General features: G+C 43.5%; 4 protein-coding genes and 1 non-coding gene across 10 annotated transcripts in view; 2 read left to right on the top strand and 3 right to left on the bottom strand.

The window, feature by feature from the left end:
• Nucleotides 1-738: 738 nt before the first annotated feature.
• Nucleotides 739-5,484, bottom strand: wdr12 (WD repeat domain 12). The gene is made up of 13 exons (XM_052059260.1): nt 5,297-5,484; nt 5,007-5,101; nt 4,645-4,739; nt 4,445-4,551; nt 4,248-4,363; nt 2,876-3,030; nt 2,757-2,802; nt 2,581-2,666; nt 2,353-2,493; nt 2,066-2,171; nt 1,848-1,980; nt 1,051-1,123; nt 739-962 (listed from the first exon to the last, which is right to left on the bottom strand). The coding sequence occupies exons 1-13, from the start codon at nt 5,335-5,337 to the stop codon at nt 885-887; spliced, it is 1,272 nt and encodes a 423-aa protein (XP_051915220.1). The 5' UTR covers nt 5,338-5,484; the 3' UTR covers nt 739-884.
• A 1,375-nt stretch (nt 5,485-6,859) lies between these two features.
• nop58 (NOP58 ribonucleoprotein homolog (yeast)) lies at nt 6,860-14,195 on the bottom strand. Of its 2 annotated transcripts, XM_052059232.1 has the most exons (14): nt 13,989-14,195; nt 13,636-13,712; nt 12,850-12,902; nt 12,509-12,633; nt 12,281-12,417; nt 12,005-12,069; nt 10,213-10,493; nt 9,881-10,007; nt 9,517-9,680; nt 8,562-8,696; nt 7,712-7,773; nt 7,462-7,616; nt 7,262-7,383; nt 6,860-7,171 (listed from the first exon to the last, which is right to left on the bottom strand). In XM_052059232.1, exons 1-14 carry the CDS (start codon nt 14,031-14,033, stop codon nt 7,124-7,126), a joined length of 1,596 nt encoding a protein of 531 aa, XP_051915192.1. In that variant the 5' UTR covers nt 14,034-14,195; the 3' UTR covers nt 6,860-7,123. The 2 variants fall into 2 exon arrangements, with proteins under 2 accessions (XP_051915192.1, XP_051915193.1); XM_052059233.1 differs by lacking the exon at nt 6,860-7,171 and having other exon boundaries at nt 7,453-7,616.
• Nucleotides 10,078-10,166, bottom strand: LOC127596903 (small nucleolar RNA SNORD11B). Its single transcript, XR_007961592.1, has one exon. It is a non-coding gene; the product is annotated as a small nucleolar RNA SNORD11B (small nucleolar RNA).
• A 462-nt stretch (nt 14,196-14,657) lies between the features above and the next one.
• Nucleotides 14,658-21,017, top strand: nufip1 (nuclear FMR1 interacting protein 1). The gene is made up of 10 exons (XM_052059215.1): nt 14,658-15,034; nt 15,333-15,403; nt 16,498-16,602; nt 16,675-16,737; nt 16,810-16,886; nt 16,963-17,055; nt 17,761-17,930; nt 18,612-18,752; nt 18,851-19,098; nt 20,087-21,017. Exons 1-10 carry the CDS (start codon nt 14,791-14,793, stop codon nt 20,783-20,785), a joined length of 1,911 nt encoding a protein of 636 aa, XP_051915175.1. The 5' UTR covers nt 14,658-14,790; the 3' UTR covers nt 20,786-21,017.
• Nucleotides 21,018-21,198: 181 nt separating this feature from the next.
• LOC127596499 (cilia- and flagella-associated protein 47-like) overlaps nt 21,199-26,433 on the top strand; it is a 51,414-nt gene continuing 46,179 nt past the window's right edge. For 3 of the 5 annotated variants that reach the window (XM_052059072.1, XM_052059074.1, XM_052059073.1), the window contains exons 1-9: nt 21,202-21,869; nt 23,097-23,254; nt 23,361-23,476; nt 23,565-23,703; nt 23,940-24,024; nt 24,123-24,263; nt 24,347-24,516; nt 25,196-25,296; nt 25,755-25,984. In XM_052059072.1, coding sequence (XP_051915032.1) covers nt 21,726-21,869; nt 23,097-23,254; nt 23,361-23,476; nt 23,565-23,703; nt 23,940-24,024; nt 24,123-24,263; nt 24,347-24,516; nt 25,196-25,296; nt 25,755-25,984 — 1,284 coding nt within the window. In that variant the 5' untranslated portion in view covers nt 21,202-21,725. Of the gene's footprint in view, nt 21,870-23,096; nt 23,255-23,360; nt 23,477-23,564; nt 23,704-23,939; nt 24,025-24,122; nt 24,264-24,346; nt 24,517-25,195; nt 25,297-25,754; nt 25,985-26,433 lie in introns of all 5 variants that reach the window. The other 2 variants (XR_007961488.1, XM_052059075.1) reach the window with 2 other exon arrangements.

Raw genomic sequence — 26,433 nt, forward strand, 5'->3', positions numbered from 1 at the left:
TTGTACATTTGACACCTTCTCTCACCGAATGGGAGTCTTTTCGTTGTTCTGCCTGTTACAGTACGTCACGGACACAAATAGAGGAACAAAGATATATTTGTCATCGTGATTTTCTTTTTTTTTTTCAGATAAACGAAATTCGACAGCCTCCCATGGCAAATATTGCACACCTGATATCGCACCAGAGTAATTGGGAAAAACAATAGTCTGACAAAATGGATATCAATAGGAAATGGGTCACAAAAGATGGATGCCAAACACAAACTTCCTTGTTCTTCAATGTGTGCCAGAAAAGCAGCAAATAGATCCTCCAGCGTTTGCGTTGTTCAATGCGCGAGAAGAAGCGAAAGTTGTGGGAGTAAAATGCACCTGTGCCAGGGTTTCAATAGTTTAGTTAGTTTTTAATTTCAGTTTGAGTTTTGTTTTTTTAATTTGAATTAGTTTCTTAAAGCCAGTTTGTTCGTTTTTGTTTTTAAAACTGCTTGGTTTTAGCAAGTTACAAATTTGATTTTTGTCAAATGCGAGGTTTAAAAAAGAAAGTCCTGAAGTGTTGTGTAATAAAGACAAAAACGAAGGACATTTAAATGTAAACATAAAAGGTCATTTGTTGGTTTTCACACTCGTGTTTTTAATTTTTTCTGTTAATGAAAACTTTTTTTCTCCTCAATTTTAGTTGCGGTTATTTTCTCCATTTTCATTAACTGTAATAATGTTGACCTATGAAAAGAAGAGACAACATTTGGGAGATCCATTTATTTTTCAGGGAAGTTACATGGCAACAATCCCATTGGAAATGTGTAAAAAAAAAAAAAAAGAAACGAGACAAGAGTCACAAAAAGGATTTTGAACAGGATAAGATTCCATCGACACAATCTCTGTTGTGACTATGCTCCAGCGTCAGTCGGACAAGATGAATACTTGTAGGTGTACAATTTGTTATCAGCTCCCCCACTTAACATCAGCTGAAAGGAGAAACACACAAGTGGGATCAAAACATGAAAATAATTAAGCGGTACATGTTTCCCTCAATAAACACATCATCAATCTTACCCCACTTTCTGTCCAGTCCACACAGAACACTTTATCCTTATGTGCCGCTAGGTCATACAGAGGCGCTTTGCAGCTAAAAGATAAAGTGGAAAGTTAAATCCACACGTGAATTCACCCTACACAGTATACAACCCACATCCTCCAATGTCTTAAGTGTTTCATAAAAGAGAGGTTCGAATAACAACGCTAAATATGTAAAACAAACCCAGTCTTTTTATTTTGTCCTGCCGCACACTAGCCAAAAAAAAAAAAACTCAGAAAGTGCATATTCTTTCCGCACCACACAACTGAGCATAGCACATCTTCCGACGCACATCGGAAACTGCAGCCGTGTACCGGGCTTTGAGGCTTTGCAGACGTTATACTGCACTGTACATTAGTCAAAAGCTCATTTTAATAAGCGATTGCTTGATCAGAATCATATTTATTGGCCAAGTGGAGAGAGCGAGAGAGACTTTTTTAACCCCCCCAAATCTATATATATATTGCGCGTCGTCCCGCACGCGGTCTGTCCTTCCGTCTGTCCCTTTTCAAAACGTACCTACTTGACCGCGCCGCCACTGCGCCGCTCAGGCAGTGGCTCACTACGATCGCGCGGGCATCTTAGCGAAAAAATGTTGTCTACCCACAAGCATTGCAATGAAATTGTTAGTTATTTAGTAGAGCTAAACATCTCTTTATTTTCGCGATAAGCAATGAAGATGAACAAAAAGTTGAACCAAGCAACAACACTTTTGTGGGCCTCCGGGCGGCTCATCAGCTAGTAATCTAATAATAATAATTCCACTAATACAGACCTTCTGGTGTCCCACAGTTTGACCAGGTTGTCCAGGGATCCGGAAACCAACTGGTGCTCGTGCGACGGGGCCCACTTGACAGCGGTGACCCAGCCCGTGTGGGAGGTCAGCGACAGGAGCACCAGTGAGCCATCTGAAGGAGGCAAAGCGCAGAGGAAAGAGTTTCTACAGGATGCGGAGATTCTACTAACTTCCCAACAAAAGGTGGGAAGGAATACCTTTGGTGCGTGGGTCCCACAGCCTGATGTGTCTGTCAGTGCTGCCGGACGCCAGCCGACGACACAAAGGCGAGTAGGAAACGCTGTTGAACACTTTACTCCCCGTCTGTGAATTACGTCATTACATTTTCAAGGTTGTCTTAAAAATCGACTTCAATCGAAGGCGCAATAAAATCAAGCAGTACCTTCAACTTCCAATGGGGAAATTCCCCATTGGGAATTACAAAGAAATACTACATGATAACGTTTGACTTGTTTGGAGTTTAACATTTTTTTTTTTTTTTTACCAGGGTTGTCTTCATCTCTCCCGTCTCCACGTCCCAGAAACGGATCGTGTGGTCCCAGGATGCACTGCAAGCCTCGTCGTTGTCACACCACAGCACCGAAGAGATGGCCTCATTGTGCCCAGATAACGTCATAAGAGGAGTCTGCGTGCGAACGGGGAAATGTGCGAGGGCCACGTCGGCTTATGCAACACAATGAGTCCCACCAAATGTCGATAATTTGCTACTTACCCTAGTGAGGCCCATCTGCTGGGTCTTCTGTTTCTTCCTAGGCCTGTCGGCGGGCTCCTCAACTTCATCTCCCTCATCAGAAGGAACTGGAAAAGAGAGCAAATCTTGCAGCATGAGATCCCTTTTCTGCGCCCACTCAAGGTGATTTATAGTCATCACTCTCGAGAGTAACAAACCTGCTGACCATATCTTCAACATTTTGTCCCAGGAGCCACTACAGAACTGAAAGAAAGAAGCATGAATTTAAAAACCCGCTACTGCTTTTTCCACACTCTTCTCGCAACCTGAGGCGTACCTTTGAACCGGTGGGGTCTGTAGCGACCGTGTCGACGCTCCCCGTGTGCCCCCGGCAACAGTGCCTGGCCACCACATTGTTCTTCTCGGAGTTCCATTCCCACAAGAAGATGGTTTGGTCAAGCGAGGCGGTCAAAAGCAAAGAAGTCAGGCCGTCTGGCACAAACATTTTTTTTTCTCACTTAGCATGGACATTTGAAGACATGGAAACTGTTAGCAACAAAGCAACTGTTCTAAAGTGTTTTGCGTGAGTTTAATAAGGTAGACACCGGTAATACTTAAGTAAAAATATTTCGTTATTCCAACATGCCTGTTCATGAAATACAAAAATATCAGACTCGCATTACACATGGAAGCATTGGGGCTTGAGCCTTTGAGCTCCAGCATCCGCGAGTTTACCCCCAAAAAGGAGTTTGGAGCTGGGAGTCGCGGCTTGGAGTTTGAAGCGGATTATGTGGGACAGGAGAAGTGAACTAATCTCTTTCGTCAATGGACGCTACAGCTTCGTGTTTGCTTTCAAAACTTTGCTTGTAGCAGACGTGTGCACATTTTCAGCATGATGTCTCTGATCCACTGGTGAGAGGACACTTGATCCTCTCCTCTTTCATCTAGAACTGCTTCAGACAACAAAGTGTATGCAGAAAAGTGGTGAAGATTGCACGACTGTCTCTGTCCTATGTGTTGTCTTGTGTTATTTTTGTTATTTTGACTTCAAAATGGCGCCGCGAGAGTGGCTGCCTTTCCAAGCAGCTCCTTTTTTTTTGTTGTTCTACTTCTTCCTTTCATAACTTTGCTGCTGTGAATCTGGAATTTCTCCATTGCGAGACTAATAAAGGTTTTCTTAATCTTAATAAATAAAAGCCAGCCAACAGATTCTTATTCGAAATCAAAAATCTGAATCACATGCTCCAAAATAACAAAAATAAGGTAATGCATACACATTGTGTGACTGTTCAATAAAGTCATTAAAAGTGCATTCACTGGTGGTTACGTCTATTTGTGGCAACTTGTGAGGTCATTAAAACTCTACCTAGCGGTAATAGGCTATAATGTATTAGCTAACAATGTTTACGCTAACTTGCGTCGGCTATCGAGATGTGGTGTTGTCCAAGTTCTGCTTTGCAGTAGACACATTGCACACTATCTTTCTAAACGTGAAATTATTTCAAACGTTGGATATTCTTTGTCTTTTACAGACGGTTTCCTCCTGGCTTTCCACCACTGTGCAGTCCGCGTGAAAAAAAAAAACAATCCCTGAAGCCTCACGGAACAGAACTCGCTACGACTTCAGTCATTCGATTAATGGTTTCAGCCCTAAAATGATGTAGTAGGCCAATGCACGAGTCTCAAGAGAAAAATTCTACCCTCCTTACCCCTCTTAACCCAGGCGACATCTTTGACAACATCTGTGTGTCCAACCACTTTTGTCATAGCTTTGCCCTCCAAGGACCAGATACTGGCGGTCTTATCATAAGATCCGGTCAGGATCCTGCCAAAACAGAAGGTGAAACAAATCATTCTTTTACAGCGTTGTTGAAAAGCTGGGACTTGACCGCATCCATCATCTTACCACTCGGCATCTGCATCGACGGAACTAATCCAGTCATCGTGCATCATACACTCCTCGGGTTGTGGCGCTGTGATCCGCTCCACATACTCGATCTCCACAACTTCTTCCTGCAACACACACACACACACACACACGCGCTAAATATTAAGCCTTGACCTCAGTGAATAAGGTCCATATTAAGCAGTGAGGCTGAGCCATACCGTTGAGATGCCTTCTGTTTCCATGTGATTGAGCAATGGCATTCGAAGGAATTGACCCCTGACCAGGAAGTCAAAGTCCACCTTGGTATGAGATGCTGTGGCGGAGACAACCAACATACACATTTAAAACAATTACAAAATATGCTACTGGGTCAGTATCACGAAAAACCTTTGCTGTCTACATCGGAATCACTCTGTCATCATGAAAATGAAGCAGAACAATTAAATTTTGAGGTGGTGTTATGAGGAGCCAAACAGCCACATTTATATATTCGCGTGAAAAGGAGAGGTCCTCATGGCGACACTCACGCTGCTGTTTAAATGACAAATGCAATCATGTATACTATCAAGAATTATCAAACCATTCTTGGCCTCCAGTAGCTTGTTGATGACATTGCTGAGATCATGGACCTCCGAAGTGGCTGGGATGGAGAATGGCACATCATCTATTGTATATCTACAACGAGACAATTTGTTAGACCCAAAACAATACAATAAAGCATCAAGAGAAGCAGCAGTAGGGTGTTGTGACGTTCGTACGGATTCCCCACCAATTTGTTCATTTACTGGACTACATGACTGTAAGCTATACACATTTAGCTATCAAGCTAGACACGAGATTTGAATCGTATGTTTCGGTTTGTCCTCTTACCTTGGGTTTTCCGTGTAAAACCTCGCTTGTAACTGCGACATTATTATGACTTATGTGTATGGAACCCGCTTAACGAACATAAACTAAAAAGACAAGACACCAAACGTGTTCGTCAATAACATTTTCCGGACCGAACGTGTAGCAGTCGTGCCATGTGGTAGCAACAAGGAAAAGCAACAGATCTCAGAGCAACTGATGCTCCAGCGGATTGCGCATCTGCGGATGCGGTGGCCTCGAAATGCGTTGTGGGAAATTACAAGAGACCGGACACAAGTGATAAACGTCAGTCGGTAACATTTTTTGTCATGAAAAATACGTTTAATGTCTTAAAGTAAAACATTTGATCATAGATTATAATCGTCCTTGTAACAACATGAACGTCTAGAAGCCCCCCCCCCCTTCCTTCGCAGTAATTAACATTTTTCTTTAATTGGGCCGATTTTCATTCTCAGGGAAACATATTTGCATTTCAAATATTAATGAATACAAATACACCATTGTTGTTTAGACTGAATATAAGTACCTTCATATATATATGTATATATTTTTTTTAATTTAGTTTTTAATGTGTCCCAAACATCCCACCACTCACTATAAAGTCTCGTTATGATATAGACCCGAATTGTGTTTTCTGCAACTCCCATTCTGAGATTGTCATATCTGGGGCACATCCTAGTTATAGTTTCCTTCGGAGGGCTGTGGACCCCAACAAATCATCTCATTTCACACATGCACAACAAATTAATGTATAACTACCCTGCAAAAAAGTTTTTGTTGAATTTACTCAATTGTATTTTGTCAAGTGGTTGCACATAAAATCTGGATCAAGACACCTATTTTTGAGGAGACAATACATTCACTTTAAAACGTACAGTATCTTGATTCAGACCAACCACGTCAAATAAAATTGAGTAAATTCAAGACATTTTTCACGTAGTTTTGAAATCATAGGCGAGGAAAAACTGCTTGTCCAAAAGTAACTACTTTAAAATGTGATCCGTAATAAATGGAGTAACAAAAATGCTTGCAATATCTGAACATTTTAAACATTTGAAATTTTGTAGTTTGTAGCATGAATTATACATTGAGGCACAATCCACATAAAATGCTAGGGTGGGACAGATATGACTCCCAGGTCTTAAGTTTGAGACCTGTGTCAAGTGTGTCAAGACATTCGTCGCTTTATCTTGCACAACCTCTTCTGTATCGTTGAGCTTTAAAATTACAGAATACTTTTTTTGTTGCTGCTGTTGACACCTCACTTGAAAAATACAATTTAATCTGTGTGTTTTGATATCTGCTTTCTATTATCTGGTGCTGACAAAAACATTGTTTTTTCCCCCTCTGGTGTACATACAGTATGTAGATGACATGAATGTGACAGACTTATGCACATTACCTTGAACACAATCAACACTGTGAAACATTGCTGCATCAGATTGTGAGAAATGCTTTTCTTTCTAACAGTAGAAACAGAAACGCTGCGGTGTCCAATCACATAGCGTGACCATGTCTCACAACATTCATTTCCATGCATTGCACTAAAACAGAAGAAAACATGGCCATAATGCAATATATTTATTGCTTCTGCAGTCTTCAAGTTTGTGTCTTAGTCTGCACCGGAGCAGATTTGATACGGATGTTCAAATACTAACTTTAAATCATGGTCATTAAAAAGGTTCACATTTTACTTTTTCAGTCCAGGCAAACCTCTGTCAGAAAAAAACCCATAAATGAGACACAATGTTAACATTTGACTACCTTAAAGAAAAAGAAAACCGCACGACTGAAAAAAAGACAAATCCCCAAAAATATACATTGTTCTTTTCAGTCTTCCGCCTCCTTCTTTTTCTTCTTTTTCTTTTTCTCTGTTGGCTAGAAATTTAAAAAAAAAAGTCAGCATTACTAAACATCCATGCAAACGAAAAAAAAAAAAAAAAAAGCTGTGGTGCAAACAAATTGTACCTCAGTCACCGCAACACTCTCTTCCTCCACTTTTGGCACCTCAGCACCGCTATCTCTCTTCTTTTTCTTCTTTTTCTTGGGGGGCTCTTCAGTGGCAGCAGCAGACGTTTCGTCTTCTTCCTCTGTTACACACAAGTGAAATTCAGATTTAAAAAAAAAACGTATTCAATCACAGTACATTTTGCTCTTACACCACCCACCTGCTGCCGCTCTTTGTTCCTTTTTGACCTTTTTGGTTTTCACCGGAGGCGTTGAAGCCTCTTCTTCCTCCTCCTCCTTAATCTCGTCAAACTTCCTCTTTTTTGAAGTGGAGGGGATCAAAGAATCCCCAGACGGGTCATATAGTCTCACTTCACTGTTTTTTGGGGGGGGGATCAGAGGTTAACGCTGTTTATGGTCATATCATATCGAGAAAATGAGAAAAGTATTGTTGACGACGACAGAATTTACCTCTTGTGCATATATTTGTCTGCCTGGGCCATGGCTTTGCCGGTTCCACTGATCCTTCGAATCTATAAAGAATAACAGAGCCGTCGAAAAATACTCACCGAAAATACGACATCAAAATTATGCGTAAATATTTGGTACTAAGTCATTCACACTTTTTTTTTTATCCCTACCCAAAATATATTCCATATCAGGGGGAACAAAATACAATAAGGTGCCCCTGGAAACATAACAAGGACCAGATCGGATTGGATTTAAACAAGCTTATGTATAAAACATACTTTTTACATTACACCTCAATCTAATTTAACAAAAAAACGTCAGCTACCGACTGCTGTCAGGCTGATGAATAAAAAATAACAATCATAATAATAATAGTAATTAAATGATGTGAAGGAAAATTGTAAATAGTACTGCGATTTATCCATTTTGTGTTCATATTGTATTTAATTGAAAGATGTTTGTTGTTGTTTTTTTTTCTCTTCTTCTTTCTACATACATTCTTGCTGCTGGAGGCTGTAAATTTCCCCATTGTGGGACAAATAAAGCATATCTTATCTTATCTTATCTTAACGTTGCTGCAGTCCATTTTAATTGAAAGATGATTTAAGCATTTCCCCCCCCCCGTATGTGTTAATGGATAAACTGTGGATAACGTGACAGTGGCTTACAATGTGCTTTTTTTTTTCTCTTAAAGACGATGCTACAGTATTTTAACGTTAGTCACGAGGAGAGCAATATATTTGTTAGGTGGTACTTGGTGTGAAAAGTTTGAGAACCTCTATTTTGGGGGGATGTAAACAAAATAACTGAAAAAAAAAACAGACCTATGGAAACCGACGTTTCAACTTACTCCTTTCTCCTCTAAAAGCCGTAACCTGGCCTCCAGTTTGGCTCGGTTCTCCACACCCATTTCTGCATTTGTGTCCTCCCCGAGGGCATCATAGCGGATGGCAAGGGATGTTTTGGCCGCTAACATTCTGGAGATCTGGACAGGGGAAAAAAAACGGTAGCCCAGTGGTTAGCACGTCGGCTTCACAGTGCAGAGGTGCCGGGTTCGATTCAGGCTCCGGCCTCCCTGTGTGGAGTTTGCATGTTCTCCCTGGGCCTGCGTGGGTTTTCTCCGGGTGCTCCGGTTTCCTCCCACATTCCAAAAACATGCGTGGCAGGCTGATTGGACGCTCTAAATTGTCCCTAGGTGTGAGTGTGAGTGCGAATGGTTGTTTGTTTCTGTGTGCCCTGCGATTGGCTGGCAACCGATTCAGGGTGTCCCCCGCCTACTGCCCGAAGACAGCTGGGATAGGCTCCAGCACCCCCCGCGACCCTAGTAAGGATCAAGCGGCTCGGAAGATGAATGAATGAATGAAAATGACATGCGGCCCGGTAGCCCAGTGGTTAGCACGTCGGCTTCACAGTGCAGAGGTACCGGGTTCGATTCCAGCTCCGGCCTCCCTGTGTGGAGTTTGCATGTTCTCCCCGGGCCTGCGTGGGTTTTTCTCCGGGTGCTCCGGTTTCCTCCCACATTCCAAAAACATGCATGGCAGGCTGATTGAACACTCTAAATTGTCCCTAGGTGTGAGTGTGAGTGCGAATGGTTGTTTGTTTCTGTGTGCCCTGCGATTGGCTGGCAACCGGTTCAGGGTGCCCCCCGCCTACTGCCCGGAGACAGCTGGGATAGGCTCCAGCACCCCCCGCGACCCTAGTGAGGATCAAGCGGCTCGGAAAAAAATAATAAAAAAATAAAAATCACACTTGTTACAAGTCGAAATAGTCGAATGGTCCCGGCTGGGAGTTCACTTGGACTGTACCTTGCCCTTGTTCTTGGCAGTGGTCTGGCCCACAAGAGAGGCGTGGTAGATGAGACCGTACTTTGGCGTGTCCTTGCGGGTCTTGAGTGCTCGGAAGAGTGCCTTTTCTGCCCCCAGAATCTGAACTGTGGAGGCTGGGTGCTTTGCCAGATTTAACAGCGAACCTGGGTCACAATAAGAGGAAGTGAGCGAGCCCCGCCGGGCTCTCGGGTTGAACTTCTCAAGTCGGATCCTCTTTGAAAGCTCAGAAGAGGTAGTGACTTAAAAAACACATCAGACATGTTTCAGTTCAAATCGACAAGAGTGTCGTGATCTTCAGCGCCCCCGAGTTTGCTCCAGTGCCGAAAATTCCGACGTGACTCACCGGCATGCGAGATGAGACGGGCGCCGACCAACTCGCCCACCATCACCGTCAGATTGGGGGCGATCGCCATCATCCGGTTCTTCAGGTAGTCGTATAGCTGAGCGCGGTACTCGGAAATTTCTATCACCTGCACAAAAAAGGGGAGCCTTTCTCTTAGGAAAAGAAACTGGGAAGTGGCTGTCAAGAACAGCGCCGAGGGACCGTTCAGATGAGGTAGTGACTGAAAAAAAACCCCCACATCGTTGTTTCTGGAGGAAGACATTTGTCGTCATCATCACCAAGGTCACCCGACACCTTTTCCCCACGAAACAATATTGCCGCGGAACACATACCTGCTCGCACAGGTGCCGAATGTTACTGATGTCCTGCTCAGAGACTTCGGTTCCCATGGAGATCTCCGCCGCCAGCTTCACCTCGGCCTCGGTTTCCTCGGGGAGCAGCTCCGATAGGTCGCTGGCGGCCACGTTGGTGCGGTCGCCGATTTTCAAGACCGTCTTGCAGTAGGCCAAGTTGTCGGTGATGACCTTCCCTATCTCGGGGAAGTGCCAGCCGTACCACTCTCTGCAGCGCATGATGTAATTGTTCAACTCCTTGTCCAGGTCGTCCAACAGCGCTGCAGAGAGCCCCCCCCCCCCCAAAAACAACTTTCATTCATTCATTCATCTTCCGAACCGCTTGATCCTCACTAGGGTCGCGGGGGGTGCTGGAGCCTATCCCAGCCGTCTTCGGGCAGTAGGCGGGGGGACACCCTGAATCGGTTGCCAGCCAATCGCAGGGCACACAGAGACGAACAACCATTCACACTCACACCTAGGGACAATTTAGAGCAGTGGTCACCAACATGGTGCCCGCGGGCACCAGGTAGCCCGTGAAGACCACTTGAGTAGCCCGCCAGTGCCTGGACATTGTGATTTGCTAGTAGAAATTATGATTTAAAAATGCAAACATTGGCAGTACTGTGAGACATTTCGAAACACGATCAAAGTCTGACAATTTAAATCATCAAGTATTAAAAATAACACATCCTCATATTATTGAAGGTATTTTGGACAAGTATGTTATTTCAGACGTGTATCAATTTGGTAGCCCTTCACACAATCGGTACACATGAAGTTGCTCTCACCCTCAAAAATGTTGGTGACACCTGATTTAGAGTGTCCAATCAGCCTGCCACGCATATTTTTTGGAATGTGGGAGGAAACCGGAGCACCCGGAGAAAACCCACGCAGGCCCGGGGAGAACATGCAAACTTGATGTCAATTATAAATATATTTATTCATTCATTCATCTTCCAAGCCGCTTCATCCTCACTCGGGTCGCGGGGGGTGCTGGAGCCTATCCCAGCTGTTTTTGGGCAGTAGGCAGGGGACACCCTGAATCGGTTGCCAGCCAATCGCAGGGCACACAGAAACAAACAACCATTCGCACTCACACTCAAACCTAGGGACAATTTAGAGTGTTCAATCAGCCTGCCACGCATATTTTTGGGAATGTGGGAGGAAACCGGAGCACCCGGAGAAAACCCACGCAGGCCCGGGGAGAACATGCAAACTCGATGTCAATTATAAATATATTTATTCATTCATTCATCTTCCGTACCGCTTGATCCTCACTAGGGTCGCGGGGGGTGCTGGAGCCTATCCCAGCCGTCTTCGGGCAGTAGGCGGGGGGACACCCTGAATCGGTTGCCAGCCAATCGCAGGGCACACAGAAACAAACAACCATTCGCACTCACACTCAAACCTAGGGACAATTTAGAGCGTTCAATTAGCCTGCCACGCATGTTTTTGGAATGCGGGAGGAAACCGGAGCACCCGGAGAAAACCCACGCAGGCCCGGGGAGAACATGCAAACTCCACACAGGGAGGCCGGAGCTGGAATCGAACCCGGTACCTCTGCACTGTGAAGCCCACGTGCTAACCACTGGACTACCGGGCCGCCCAAAAACAACTTGTTACCTCTAAAAGTCTGTTTCCACAGCAGTACATTTCCAGTTCAAGCAATGCTATTAACAAAGCTACCGCTACATATTGCGTAACCTCAAAAGTGGAGCGTTCTTGCGATCACACAATTTGGAATTTGCCAACTAAAATAACCAAAACGGCATCATGCAACCACACTTACATATAGCCTGCACGATCATGGTGTCCACTTTGTCCGGGCTGAACTTGAGCTTGTAACGGGACAGACTGGTGAAAACATACGCAAACAAACGCATATAAATACCGGGGAGGAACACAGCACAGGCCAAAACATAACTTTTGGATTTCCCATGAAGGGAGACTGCCGCCTCAGTGGTAGTGACGAACGCTGAGGGAAATCGACAGGACGTTTCAGACAGCAACGTGTAATCATAGACGGCGGTTCATCAGACGACGCGAAAAGCGCATCGACGTTTACCTATGAGCCAAGCCCAGCGACATGGCGCTCATCTCCCGGGGTGGAAGTCCCGAGATGAGGCCCTCCATCTGGCTCCGGATGCACCTCATGAGTTCGGCGACAGCAGGGCTGTGGATGCAACTAAGGTCCAGCTTCTCCTAAAAAAAAAAAAAAAAAGAGGGAAATTTGATTCTTACCAACAATGCCGCAATTAAGGACCTGCATCAACACGGTGGTCGAGTCACCTACTTTGAGGACGCCACCGAGTTTTGCATCACTGATGGCCAGCTGTTCGTGAGCCTCCTTAGCCACCATCTTCTTCAGCACCTTCTTCAAACTTTTACTAATTTTACCCTCGACAAGGGCGGTGGCAGCTGAGTTGAGGAAGCAAACAAAACCGGTCAGGAAAATACACAACCAGTCTTATTGACGACACTCGGTGACATCACGTGAAAAATGCCGTTTGTGGTCTCAGGGGTAGTGACGAGTACGATATACTTCACCATTAAGTCAGAAACATTAAATGCATCACAGACCATAAACCTGTAGGTGACATGCTTTGGCTCTGGAGAACAGGGTGTGTCAATTACCTGCCAAAGCCTCAGTCGTGTCCTGGAACTTCTCAAAGTGCTTTAGTTTCACACTGAAAAACAATAACGGACTGTCAACAAAATGTTCACCTTAAACATGAAAAACAATAACTGATATAAAGTTTCCTAAAATAAGCTGTATTTCATTAGCCTAGCGATTGCCAACCACTGTGCAGCAGCAGCAAATGAGTGTGCGATGAGAGATGATCAGGCACGCGATAGGAATTTATACAATTTAACTTAAATAGAGCTATGGTGACCTACAAATTCAATTCAAACGAAGTTGGGAAGTTGTTTTAATCTATATAAAAGCGGAATACAATGATTTGCAATTCATGTTCAAACTATATATATTTGGATATACGTCAAAGAAAAGATATTTAATGGGGAATCGGACAAGAGTTTATCAAATTGTGTCATGCCTGTGAGGTGTATTCAATCAAAGATTGAACATGACTTGTAAATCATTGTTATCTGCTTTTATTTATGCTTAACATAATGATGGAATTGGGTTTGGATTTACAACAAATGTATCTGTGCAACATGGAGAGCAATTAAATTCTCTTCCATTATACGTCAGAAGGTACAAATATATAGTGACAGTGGTAGCTTGACTTATGAATCACCTGACTTTTGAGTTGTAAGGCATCACTACATAATTGTTTCACTCATTTTTATTTGGTGATGTGCCGTGAAATTTTAATGGATTATGTGCCTCGATTTAACAATGATTGGGTAACATTGCATTCGACTGGCCCAGCTAACCCGTGCGGCATGTTTACTCACATTTTATTTGCCTTTTCAGGGGTCTCAAACTCCTTGTACAGACTGTCGATCTGCTGCAGTTTGGATTCATCAAGAACCTAGAGGGGAAAAGAAGCTAACTTAACTCACACACGTGGTTGCAAGGCCGGTCGACAGCATGTTGGAAACTTTTAACAAGACATGTCATATATTAAAATACATAAGGTGGATTGCAGTTGCACACTCTCCTACATTGGACTAAATATCGTATATCATCCTTCACATAAGGGTCCGTCGAAGGTACAAAGTATCTCGGCAGCTAGCAAATTTGCTAATGTAAGCTAACCCACGTTGCGACGCTCCTGAAAATAGAAAAGACGGTTTTGATGACGTACTTTAAAAATGGCAAAGCCTGCAGCGGTCTCAAACAAGACGAGCATTTTCGCAGCAGGCGTGGGTCGCTCCTTGTTGTTGTTGTTGTTTTTTAACCTGGGTTATCTTTACGTTGTGCTCATCCAAGTTTAGTGTAGTTCCACACCAGCGGTCCTGGACCTTCACTGTAAAACGCACACCACGCTTTGCTGATTCTTCTTTGGGGGAAAAAAGACTGCACGCGTGGGGGAAATTCACCATGTTACTGCCCTCTATAGAACAATAATGTAACTGCATGACGTCAAAACCGTGTACGTTTGCCAACTCTGCTCTCGTAAAAATAGTTACAACGCGTGTAGAGTTACCGCGACTGTTGCGATGTGTATAATAATAATAATAATAATAATAATAATAATAATAATAATAATAATAATAATAATAATAATAATAATAATAATAATAATAATAATTTGGTATCCCGAAGACAGCTGGGATAGGCTCCGACAACCATCCGCGACCCTTTGTGAGGATAAAGTGGGTCGGAAAATGGATGGATGGATGGTATTAAAGAAATACAAAATTGTCAGTGTTTCCAAATATTCCGAAAGAAATACTGTACTGTTTTGCAAAATAGGCAACCCTTCAAGTATTCCATTTTTAAGCGCTAGGTGGCGGTAGTGGAACTCAAAGCTTTTTGCAAACCGACACACACCAAGCAAAGGAGATTGAAGCAGCAAAAACAAGCACATGTGATCGCTGGGCAAGTCGTGGCCAGATACATTTCTTTTTCTTTTAGTTCTGTCACTAAGACTTTGGGTGTGCAGTATGAATAATCTTGGCTCCTATCCTCCCCCCAACTTTGACTGTCCTCCTCCGAATACAATCCAACTGTCGCGACCTCAGCCGCCCAGCTCAAGAAGCAGCTTCCACGCCAGCATGTGGACTTGGAACGAGTCACCTACGGAACCTCAGCCCAACTGGGTTTACGGCGGCCAAGCGAACTGCAACTACCGACCAGCGTCAGGAGCTCCTTCCCACTCAACAAACTATGGATCTCAATATTCATACGGTGAGCGCCGACGTTTAGGAGCTGCTTTTCAGATGATAAAAACATGCACGTTCGTGAAGAGGAACGGTGTTCTTCGTACTCAAAAGACCCAACCATTCGGTGCATTTGAGACCGCCCAATCCCTCCTACTTTTTCCATATAACTTAATATTTATTTTATTAAGTTTCTCAAGTTCCTAATCCCCCCCCCCCCAACAAGCAAATGTGCAAATGATTCGTCGTGTATAATAAGACCTCATGGTTTATTTATTGTCTTACGTTTTCATGATGACCGAGTGATTGTCTCTCAAATTGGTCAGGCCGTGAATGGTATCACACTGGACAACAAAATTGGAGCAATTACGGACCAGGAGCCAATCGTGGGAAAAAGGTAAGTGTGATCATCTTGTTTTTTTAACCTTTGTCACTTTTTTGTGGGGTCCAGTTACCCTTTCGATTGAAGACAATTTTTCAAGGTCTCCTTGATAATCCAATTGCCAAATTCCATCTGCATGCTTGTTGCGAATCACAATATGGTCCTACAAAGTGCAGTATTTACAACACATTTTTTTCCCCAAAATCCTACTGCAGGGGTGTCCAAACTTTTTGCCAAGGGGGCCAGATTTTATGTGGTAAAATGTGGGGGGCCGACCTTGGCTGACATTCTTTACATTGAACAACAATATTGTTCAACAAATTTTAGTAAGCCAGTCTGTTTCACATTTCCATTTTTATTTTAATTTCAACAATCTTAAGAATTTCTTTTGGTTCATTTGAAACAGGTATATCACATGCAACTGCTTATTCACTTGACTTTTTCTTAAACAGAAGTCTCCTGAGTGCAAATTGATTGATTTGAAACATAAAATGTATCACCATGACTTTTCAATAGTCACAAAACCTTTGACTCGAACAACAGGGAAATGAACAAGCAATACAAATATCCACAACTGCAAGGATCATTTGAAATATGACATATCAGTCAATATAAACACGGAGTGATGTCTTGTTAACTCGTGAGTGATGCCCCCTAGTGTCTAAATGCTATTACTCATTTAGTGAATGCTATTACTCATTTAGCCACTAGAGGGAAGCAGTACTCTATGAAACAGCACTCACCAGTCTACGAGACCTCAGTCAATGCAACACGTGTTCCATTGCGCCCAACCTGCGGGCCAGACGGCACTGATTTTATGACAGGGGCCGAGGGCCGGATGAAATTCGACCGCGGGCCGGATTTGGCCCGCGGGCCGGACTTTGGACATGCCTGCCCTACTGTGTCCCTCCATTTCCAGGAGCATAGTTTGGGACTTGTTTTTTTTCTGCACTCCCTTCCTTTTGTTTCTTTTTTTCATCTCAGAAAATCTGACACCATCTGTCTTATTACAATTGCAACCCCAAGGTGGACATCCCATCCACTGATCTGGGGACTCCAGCTTTCTGAAACTACTTTATGCTAACCGGGCGCTGCTTTTTATCTTTCAGCGTCAAAACAAGAAGGACCCCGATTTTATTCATTTTTGTGACACATGTGACCGAGGATTCAAGAACCAGGAGAAGTACGACGAGCATGTTGCTCAACATGTTAAGGTAATATTTTTATTTCAGTCCCAGATTTTGACTGCTTCAAACCAGCAGAATCCCGACTCTTCTACCTTATAGTGTTCCGTCCCAGACTGCAGCTTCGTGGCGCATGAAAAAATAGTCAGCATTCACTGGAAAAATGTAAGACACCAGAACATTTTATCCTCTGTTATGCTGTGCCATTTGCTAACAATACAGCTTGCTGTTTTGCAGACCCACGCACCCGGAACGAAGAGAATTAAGCTGGACACCGCAGAAGAGATTGCCAAATGGAGAGAGGAGAGGCGCAAGTCTGTATATCCCAAATGGATGCTGGCCAATCTTGAGGTGGTAGTCAACGACGTGAGCTTTGACTCCTCTTTCCAGGAACTATCCAACTTTACAGAATATTGAGAAAAAGAGAAAACTGGTGCAGGAACGGGAGAAGACGGGAGCGGTTCTGGAGACGGCCCAGTTCGGGTAGGTTACTTGACTAAACATCTTAACCAATTTCTGCATATTGCAACTCTGTGGTGGGGAGGACATGGGCCAGCAAGTCCCCGGTTCAGTTTGCGCTTGGAATTTAATGAAGATTGTGTGGCAGGGAATTATTTCAACAGGTCCGGGTTAGCACCACTTTTTTCTTTTTCCATTCATACATCGATCCATCCATCCATTTTGTGATCCGCTTTATCCTCACAAGGGTCGCGGGTCATGCAGGAGCCTATCCCAGCTGTCTACCAGCAGTAGGCGGGGGACATCCTGAAACGGTTACCAGCCAATCGCAGGGCACACCGAGACGAACAACCATTCGCGCTCACAATCACACCGCGGGACAATTTGGAGTGTTCAATCAGCCTACCGTGCATGTTTTTAAATGTGGGAGGAAACCCAGAGTACCCGGAGAAAACCCACGCAGGCCCGGGGAGAACATGCAAACTCCACACAGGGAGGCCGAAGCTGGAATCGAACCCGGTACCTCTGCACTGTGAAGCCGACGTGCTAACCACTGGACTACCGGGCCGCCCGGGATACTGTAAATATATATTTTTGGGGGGGAGGGTCAAAAAGATGTATATGAAGCATTGGTTGGCTCTGGCTTAGTTATAAATGGCGTGAGTCCTTGTTGTTGACGGAGTTAAATTATTTGGGGGTTTTGAACATCTTTTATGCCATGTTGTATAGACGCATGAGAGGCAGAGGACGGCGTGGGAGAGGTCGTCAAAGGTTCCACGGGCCACGTCCTCAAGGTGTGCATCCATCCGACGCTGCCGCCGGAGCAGGGAGACCGCCAGCCCTCACCCAGCCTGGCCAGAATGTTGATCCGCTGGGAGCGTTGGCCAAAAGTGACATTGGTGAGTGAGAGCAGGAATGCCACAAGATGATGTCTCAAACGGACTCTGCGTCTCGGGCTGAATAATTAAGCAGATTCAAATCCACATTGTGGTGTAGTAAAATGCAGTTTTCAAAGGCTGCAATTGATTTATTGTTTTGTTTAAAATATATATATATAGGCGGCCCGGTAGTCCAGTGGTTAGCACGTTGGATTCATAGTGCAGAGGTACCGGGTTCGATTCCAGCTCCGGCCTCCCTGTGTGGAGTTTGCATGTTCTCCCCGGGCCTGCGTGGGTTTTCTCCGGGTGCTCCGGTTTCCTCCCACGTTCCAAAAACATGCGTGGCAGGCTGATTGAACACTCTAAATTGTCCCTAGGTGTGAGTGTGAGCGTGAATGGTTGTTCATCTCTGTGTGCCCTGCGATTGGCTGGCAACCGATTCAGGGTGTCCCCCGCCTACTGCCCGGAGACAGCTGGGATTGGCTCCAGCACCCCCCGCGACCCTAGTGAGGATCAAGCGGTTCGGAAGATGAATGAATGAATGAATATATATATATATATATATATATATATGGGAAGATCTTAAAAAAAAAAAGATTGCATGCTAAATCACAGTTGTAATATTGAGGGGGGAAAAATCACAAGTTGCTTATTTTTCAAAATTGTTCTGACTTAAGTTATTTGATTTTTTTCCACGTTAAGAGTCCGACAAAGATGATGCGGACGCCGACTCCATAGCCGCTGGCCCTATTGTGGCGCCGAAACAGATGAGCGCAGCATTGGGGTCTCTTGTAGCCAATTATGGCTCCATGAGCGAGAGTGAAACTGACGAAGGAGCACAAGGTGGGCTTCACTTTTTGTCCTTTTTTTCCCTGCATTAGCATGATTTTGGTGTGCATTCCTATTCAGTGTGATCATTTTATCATCCTTTGACATTTCAGACTCTACGATACAAAGAGCCAAAAAATTGCTCCAAGAAAACCAGGATTTACGTGACCACAACAACGGACCTTTCACGAATGCCAAAACCTCCACACGGGACAGGCAAGCTTCCAACGGGTCATGTCCTTGGTCTGCCCCGAATACATCGAGCAACAAACAAAGAGGGCAAGGGAGACGAGGAGGAAGGCGCGGTCGGCGCGGATATCAAGATATGCCGCAGAAACGGCGGGCCACTCTGCTCGAGATGGTGAGGATTTGAGATCGATTGAACTGTTTAAAGGCGGCCCGGTAGTCCAGTGGTTAGCACGTCAGCTTCACAGTGCAGAGGTACCGGGTTCGATTCCAGCTCCGGCCTCCCTGTGTGGAGTTTGCATGTTCTCCCCGGGCCTGCGTGGGTTTTCTCCGGGTGCTCCGGTTTCCTCCCACATTCCAAAAATATGCATGGCAGGCTGATTGAACACTCTAAATTGTCCCTAGGTGTGAGTGTGAGCGTGGATGGTTGTTCGTCTATGTGTGCCCTGCGATTGGCTGGCAACCGATTCAGGGTGTCCCCCGCCTACTGCCCGGAGACGGCTGGGATGGGCTCCAGCACCCCCCGCGACCCTAGTGAGGATCAAGCGGTACGGAAGATGAATGAATGAATGAATGAACTGTTTGAAATCTCTCCAGCCACGAGCGGGGGAATAACTATAAACATAGACTAGTGTGGTTGTAATGCAATGACTGAATTAACCATGTATAGTGACAGCGGCTTAAATACGATTTTAATCTAATCCAGTTCATTTGTATTTCACTCTAAGATAAGATAAGATATCCTTTATTCGTCCCACACTGGGGAAATTTACAGCCTCCAGCAGCAAGAATGTATGTCGAAAGAAGAAAGGAGAAAGAGGAAAAAAAAAAACAACAAACATCTTTCAATTAAATACAATATGAACACAAATGGATAAATCGCAGTACTATTTACAATTTTCCTTCACATCATTTAATTATTATTATTATTATTGTTATTTTTTATTCATCAGCCTGACAGCAGTCGGTACGAACGAGCGTTAGCTTTAGCATTAGCTTCCATTAGCACAAGCTATCAGTTTTCTTAGCAATAACAAACTTCAGTTTGTCATGTGAAAAATTGTGCCTCAACACTCATTTTTCTTAGCAATAACAAAAACGCACAGTATGATATTTAGTTTTGGGAGAATGCTGAGCCTGATTTTGTTTGTTGTTTTGTTCAGCTACTTGCCCCCGATATCCGGCATGAGAGAAACGTCCTCCTCCAGTGTGTTCGCTACGTGGTCCGAAATGACTTTTTTGGACTGGAGAGTAAAACCCAACTCCAGCTGGGGATGGAACAGACGCAAGCTGCTGGAAGTTCAGATCAGGAAGTCAGGAACGGATGCAGGACTTTGTCTGATTCTCTTTTTGGTCGCAAGAGATGTTCTTTCGAGGGTGGGACTTCAACTCTTGAAGTCGCCATCAAGCCAGAGACACGGAGGGAGGAAAACGTGGACATTGGTCCAGCTAATGGGACAGTCAAGACCACAGTTGATCACTGCTCGACACATAATAGTCTGGACCAGGGAATACTTGTTGACCAAGCTGGTTCCGGACAACTTGATGATAAAGCTCTACTTGGTTCATCAGACAACCAATCTGGGACAGCATCTGACCAAGCAAGATGCGGTTTATCATGTCCAGGTGCCGCCTGTCAAACAGCAGCTGATCAAGGTGTTGAGGCTACGCCACCAACTGATCACCTCAGTACACAAAAATCCAACAATGCCCATGTGGATTCTCTTGCTAATACAGAGCAGATTGGGGAGGATAAGGAAGGACTAGCAACCACTTACCACCGCCATGATTCAGTGGTACCTTGTGAAAGTAAATCTACTAATAACATTTATGATGATGAAATATGGGAAATGTCACATTGATTTTACATTGTTTAGAAAATCTCCATATTTTTCTTTTATTCTTGCTAAATTGATGTGATGGTACAACAATTGCCCAGTACCTTGATCAAATATACTTTTTCTCTAGCAATAATGTTCAAAACGTTTTTTTCCTTCCGTTTTATATCTACTTTAAGTACACAAAGTATTTGTGCTTCCTTATTTCTCCAACATTGACTGCCTTTGATTTTGGTATAAACTTATGAAGTAACAACCACTGCTGTCTGCATTTCATTTCAGAAGTATCAGGTGGCAAAAAAAATGTGTACTTGGCCATTTCCTACCAACGGCTTCCTTTGGTTTTGGTGAATACTGTATTAGATATATTATTTGTTTTCATACAATGCAGTAAAAACGTGTATTTATGGACAGTAATTAAGTGTTTGTTGCCTTCAATTTTAGTACAAATGAACAAAAATGATCTACTCAAGTATATTATCGAAGTAATAACTAATAATTACTTCCTAACACGAGTTGTCTATTCATCGAGTAACAACACGCCATGTTTTATTGTACTGAAGCCGAAGGTTGCAAAATGTCGGCGAGTCGTTTCCCCGGAAACAAGCGTAGCGTCGGACCTCCGTCAAGGTAACGACGACTTGGAAGATGCGTAAAGGAATGAAGCCGTATGCCAGTATGAGTTGAACATTTCGAGGCAACAATTTTTACTCGCAACGAAACATTAAATTCCCATTTCAGAGACATCTTACACGTCACGCGCTTTACGTTGCCGCCGCGTACCAACATATTTAGTTGTCGATCAACGCGTGTACTATTTGATCGTTTTTACGCGATTGATGTTACCTTAGCAATGGATACGTTGGACGGCGCCCCGACGAAAACACAAATAGAGAGTCGATATCTCGAAAAACACGAGTAACGTACAATAATTATCTTGGGCGCTTTAGAGAAGTAGTTAATAATGGCCAAGAATTGTATTCATGTTGAACCACCGTTCGTCGAATTCAAGGACGTGGAACTGGGAAAGCTCTACAAGACTGTCATCACAGCCACCAATGTTGACAGAATCACGAGGGAAATATTCTTTGAAAACCCCAAATTAAAGGTAAAGTACATCGTCATTTTCTAAAATCTCAGATTGTCTCAATTAACAGTTATCAATGCACTGCCATCATCAAGATAAGATAAGATATCCTTTATTCGTCTCACACTGGGGAAATGTACAGCCTCCAGCAGCAAGAATGTATGTAGAAAGAAGAAAGGAGAAAGAGAAAAAAAACAACAAACATCTTTCAATTAAATACAATATGAACACAAATGGATAAATCGCAGTACTATTTACAATTTTCCTTCACATCATTTAATTATTATTATTATTATGATTGTTATTTTTTATTCATCAGCCTGACAGCAGTCGGTAGGAACGAGCGTTAGCTTTAGCATTAGCTTCCATTAGCACAAGCTATCAGTTTTCTTAGCAATAACAAACTTAAGTTTGTCATGTGAAAAATTGTGCCTCAACACTCATTTTTCTTAGCAATAACAAACTTCAGTTTGTCATGTGAAAAATCGTGCCTCAACACTGATCCGTTTTCTTAAACACCTACCACATGAACAATTTTACAATTAGGCTATTGAGAGCCTTCTTTGGCAGAAGTAACGTCAACCACCTGGACTTCTGCTGCACCACAGTCAGGAGGAATTTTGTATCGTTAATCTCCAAACATTTTAAGAGCAGCAATATTTTTCTTGAGGTCATGCCACAACATCTCAATCAAGTTAATGTCAGGAGGCCGACTGGGCTACTCCGAAGAGGCATTTTCTTTTTATCCTTGAGTCTGTCCTGTGTTGGGCAACTCCATATGGGCAACCAACCTTCCATGAATGTTTTTGAAATGTGGGAGGAAACCGGAGTACCCTGAGAAAACCCACGCAGGCACGGGGAGAACATGGAAACTCCACGCAGGCACGGGGAGAACATGCAGCTGGAATCGAACCCTGCACCCTTGCACTGTGAAGCCGACACTCAAAAGTCTTTGATGGGCATCCCTCTTTAGGGGATGGAGAATCCTAGGGAGAGTAGCAAGCAGTGACAAATATCAAGGTTTGAATAGATACTTTGGCGACCTTTCCAGCTTCATGCAAGTTCACAATTTTTAATGGCAAATATTCGGAGAGTTATTTTGTTGAAGAAATGGTTCTCATCGGGAAACGCCTACTCCTTCTTTTGAATAGAAAACCATGTTTAAGGGGTTCTAATACCTTTTCTTTCAACTCTGTGTGATTGGGTGAATAGATTTTTATTTTCCTTTTCCCCCCCCTCCTCTCACAGGTGTTTAAATTCTCAGCACCCAGAAGTGCTAAGAACGTGGCGCCTGGTTTGTCTGTGAGTGGCTTACTGGAGTTCATCCCCGAGGAAGAGGAGGCGGTCACAGACTACATTTATGTTCATGTAGATGCAGCGGAAGCCATTGAAGTACCACTGCAGATGTATGCAGCGTTAAAATAGGAAGAAACACCTTTTTAGTCAGGTTTAATTGAGGTGTCTGACGATGTTGTGTTTGTTTAATTCCCTTTTGTGAATGTGTTCATGTAGTTCTCCTCGGGGTTGCTCACTATCCATGGACTCCGAATTGGACTTTGGCTTTATTCCTGCCAGCAGTCAGATCATCAGCAGATGTATTCCTATCACCAATCACGGATCAGCGTCAGGTAAGTCGCGTTCATCAATGTAATTTCAGAGGTTTATTGCAGAACCTCTTTTATTTTTTTATCTCTTGTTCATGCGTGGTGTTTGAAGGTGTGTTCCAGGTGCTGCACATTGGAGATTCCTTGGTCCGACTTTCTCCTTCCAGTGGAGTTGTAGCGGCTGGCGCCACCAGACGGTTGACAGTTGAACTGCACGCTGACAAACCCAGAAAAGTTGATGAAAAGGCCATGTAAGCTTGTTTTCATTTGATTTTGAAACCGTACGCTATTGAAAATTGAACATATTTCTTTCTTTCGATCTGCACTGAAACTTGGCACTTTTAATGCAATTAATAGTATTCCGGAATTTTGTGTTGTAGTTTTTGCATTGTCTTGATGACTAAAAACCAGTGATGGGAAAACAACCTCGGTAGAAGTAAAACATTTGACTAATTCCGCTTTGTGCATGTCTTGACTGCCTTCCAAGGGTCAGGCTTCAGAATTGCTCCACTGTGGTTCTCCGGATCAGAGCTCACGTGGTTGAACAGCATCTTGAGATCTTGGATTTACAGGTACTGCAGCCAATTACTGTCACCTATGTCCTACCCAACTCAATGTCTTGAAATGCTAATCATGTAAATCTAAATTTGTGTGTAACTCTATTATCCAGGGGGCCCCCGTGTCCCGTCTGTGCTTCGGACCCGTCTACTTTGGGACATCCCGTGTGGAACATGTGGTCTTAACAAACAATGGGCCCCAAGCATGCGACTGGGTCTACTTACTTGAAGGTTCTGCTGCCGGGACCGAAAGTGTAAGTGATGCCCTTTGGAAATGACTGGCATAATTGGAATCAATATTGCAATGAATGTTATGAAAATGATGCTGCTGTGTTAGGGAGCAAACCTTGACAACAGCACAGATGTCGCTGTGCTGGCCAAAATGCAGCGGTGCAGCCCAGCCCCCCGCTGCCCATGTCCGGTAGTGGAGTGCATTCCGAACCAAGGCCGACTGGGGCCATATAAGAAAACTACTGTCGCAGTTCGTTTCAGCCCCATTTTCCATAGGTAACCATCAAGTTTTCATCCGTTCATCCAGTTTCTAATCCACTGATTCTCACGAAGGTCGCGAGCATGTTGGAGCCTATCCCAGCGGACTTCTGTGTTAAAATTTATTTCGGGAGAAATATTAAAGCACAAATAGTGGAGTAACACATGTACACAGATAATATAACAATGCAGGCCTATATTGGTTTTCCTCCACAAAGACTGACTAAAAGCACTCCAGTTTACTGCGCAATTGTGACCAACCATTGTCATGTATGTTTGTATTATACTGCCACCAGGTGGCCAATTTGCGTACACCAGACGGGACACACAATGTCAATTGAACTGAGACCCCCCAAAAATGGCAAAAACTGTTTACGTATTCACATTCAATTTAATTAAGATAAGATAAGATATCCTTTATTTGTCCCACAATGGGGAAATTTACAATTATGTCACAACTCTGTTTTTATAAAGTACAATTTAGCATAGTGCTCGAGCTGTTATTAAAATTAACTTTTTAAAAATGTTTTTGGGAGCTGAAACAGATTATCGGCATTGTCATTAATTGCAATGAGGAACGATGATTTGAGATACAATTGATTTTGCGCTACAAGCGTGTTCACGGAACAAATTAAATTTGTATCTCGAGGCATCCGTGTATTGTAACTCACAGAAATGGCTAAATTGTCACCCTCAGATTACAAGTGAAACCTCGATGCCAAGCCACTCGGCAGGACTATTGTCTTTTTCTGCACCTGGACTCAGTTAGAAGCAAACATGGCTTCACTCATCGGAATGGTATTCACAAGTACACATACTTTTTATCTAGATTTTCCTTAATTTCTGAGTGACAAAATTGCTGGCACCGAAAGTGGTTATCTGAAGTTGCAGACTGTAATTTATACAAATTCAAAGTTTGTTTTAAATCATTCTATTTTGTAATTGTAATTGCTTGTGTCGAGAAACGTATATCATCATATTACCTAAATAGGAAAAAAAAACATATTTGTATGATAAAAGAAAACACTTGTTTATTTCGTTAACATATTTTTAAGATTTAGTTTTAGTTTTTTTTCTATGCCAGAATTTTTGAGTATGGTGGAGAATGATTCGCAGTGCGGCCTCATAGTTTTGAAGTTCCCATTCAAATCTCTGTTATGGTTTTTTTCCCGTCCTTGCGTTGGTTGAAAATTAGCCTGAGATGAGTGAAATACTTCATAAATACAGGAATATTCTCATCACTTGTCTCTTTCCAGGCACGAGCACTGTCGAGTTGGCTGTTACGGGCACCGGCTTGCCTGTGGCTCTGCTTCCAAGTCCCTCCAATAGATTTGACTTTTCCACCTGTGATGTGGGTCAGCGTGGGGAACACCTTTGCGTGCTGCAGAATCTCTGTCCGCATCTTCCTATCCACTTCCGTTTCCGGAAGTTGGCACATTTTGGTGCTCAGCCCTCCTCCGGAACAATCGCCCCTGGACGGTGTCAGGTACGTACTCATTGTATTCAGTGTTTTCCAAACTTGAGATACCTTTTTCATAATGTTTGTAAATTATAGGCACCGGGGTACTTTTACTCTTACGCCACACCACCAAAGCGGAAAATGTCACAATCGGTATATATACTGAAATAATGACGCTCTTGTTTCAAATTACTCACAAATTGACTTAGTGTGAATTCAGGGCCGGTTTATTTGAACACAAATTACATTACATAGACGTATTCTGTTATATTTGGCAACAAGTGGGTAAACGCATTCATGCTGTGTATACTGTCATCTAGTGGCAGAGCCTTTCAATGTTCTTCCTGTCACTATAAGTCACTTGCATAAATAGAAGAAGAAAGATGCATCCATCCATCCATTATCTTATCTGCATAACGTGACGAGAATCGCGGGCGTACCGAAGCCTATTGGAGCTGTTTTCAGGCAGTAGGCAG

The sequence above is a fragment of the Hippocampus zosterae genome, chromosome 2 (assembly GCF_025434085.1).
Source record: "Hippocampus zosterae strain Florida chromosome 2, ASM2543408v3, whole genome shotgun sequence".
Classification (NCBI taxonomy): domain Eukaryota; kingdom Metazoa; phylum Chordata; class Actinopteri; order Syngnathiformes; family Syngnathidae; genus Hippocampus; species Hippocampus zosterae.

What these genes read in the sequence shown, in the direction of transcription:
- nop58 (XM_052059232.1), bottom strand. Translation starts at nt 14,033, where the DNA reads ATGCTCGTCTTGTTTGAGACCGCTGCAGGCTTTGCCATTTTTAAA. An exon ending in CCGTCTCATCTCGCATGCCG is followed by an intron (nt 9,681 to 9,880) that starts GTGAGTCACGTC and finishes ATTGTGACCCAG; the next exon opens with GTTCGCTGTTAAATCTGGCA. An exon ending in GGAACAAAGAGCGGCAGCAG is followed by an intron (nt 7,384 to 7,461) that starts GTGGGTGGTGTA and finishes TGTGTGTAACAG; the next exon opens with AGGAAGAAGACGAAACGTCT.
- wdr12 (XM_052059260.1), bottom strand. Translation starts at nt 5,337, where the DNA reads ATGTCGCAGTTACAAGCGAGGTTTTACACGGAAAACCCAAG. An exon ending in TGTCGCCTGGGTTAAGAGGG is followed by an intron (nt 3,031 to 4,247) that starts GTAAGGAGGGTA and finishes TGTTTGTGCCAG; the next exon opens with ACGGCCTGACTTCTTTGCTT. An exon ending in CAGACCCCACCGGTTCAAAG is followed by an intron (nt 2,803 to 2,875) that starts GTACGCCTCAGG and finishes TCTTTCTTTCAG; the next exon opens with TTCTGTAGTGGCTCCTGGGA.
- nufip1 (XM_052059215.1), top strand. Translation starts at nt 14,791, where the DNA reads ATGAATAATCTTGGCTCCTATCCTCCCCCCAACTTTGACTGTCCTCCT. An exon ending in TCAGCATTCACTGGAAAAAT is followed by an intron (nt 16,738 to 16,809) that starts GTAAGACACCAG and finishes GCTGTTTTGCAG; the next exon opens with ACCCACGCACCCGGAACGAA. An exon ending in GGGCCACTCTGCTCGAGATG is followed by an intron (nt 19,099 to 20,086) that starts GTGAGGATTTGA and finishes TGTTTTGTTCAG; the next exon opens with CTACTTGCCCCCGATATCCG.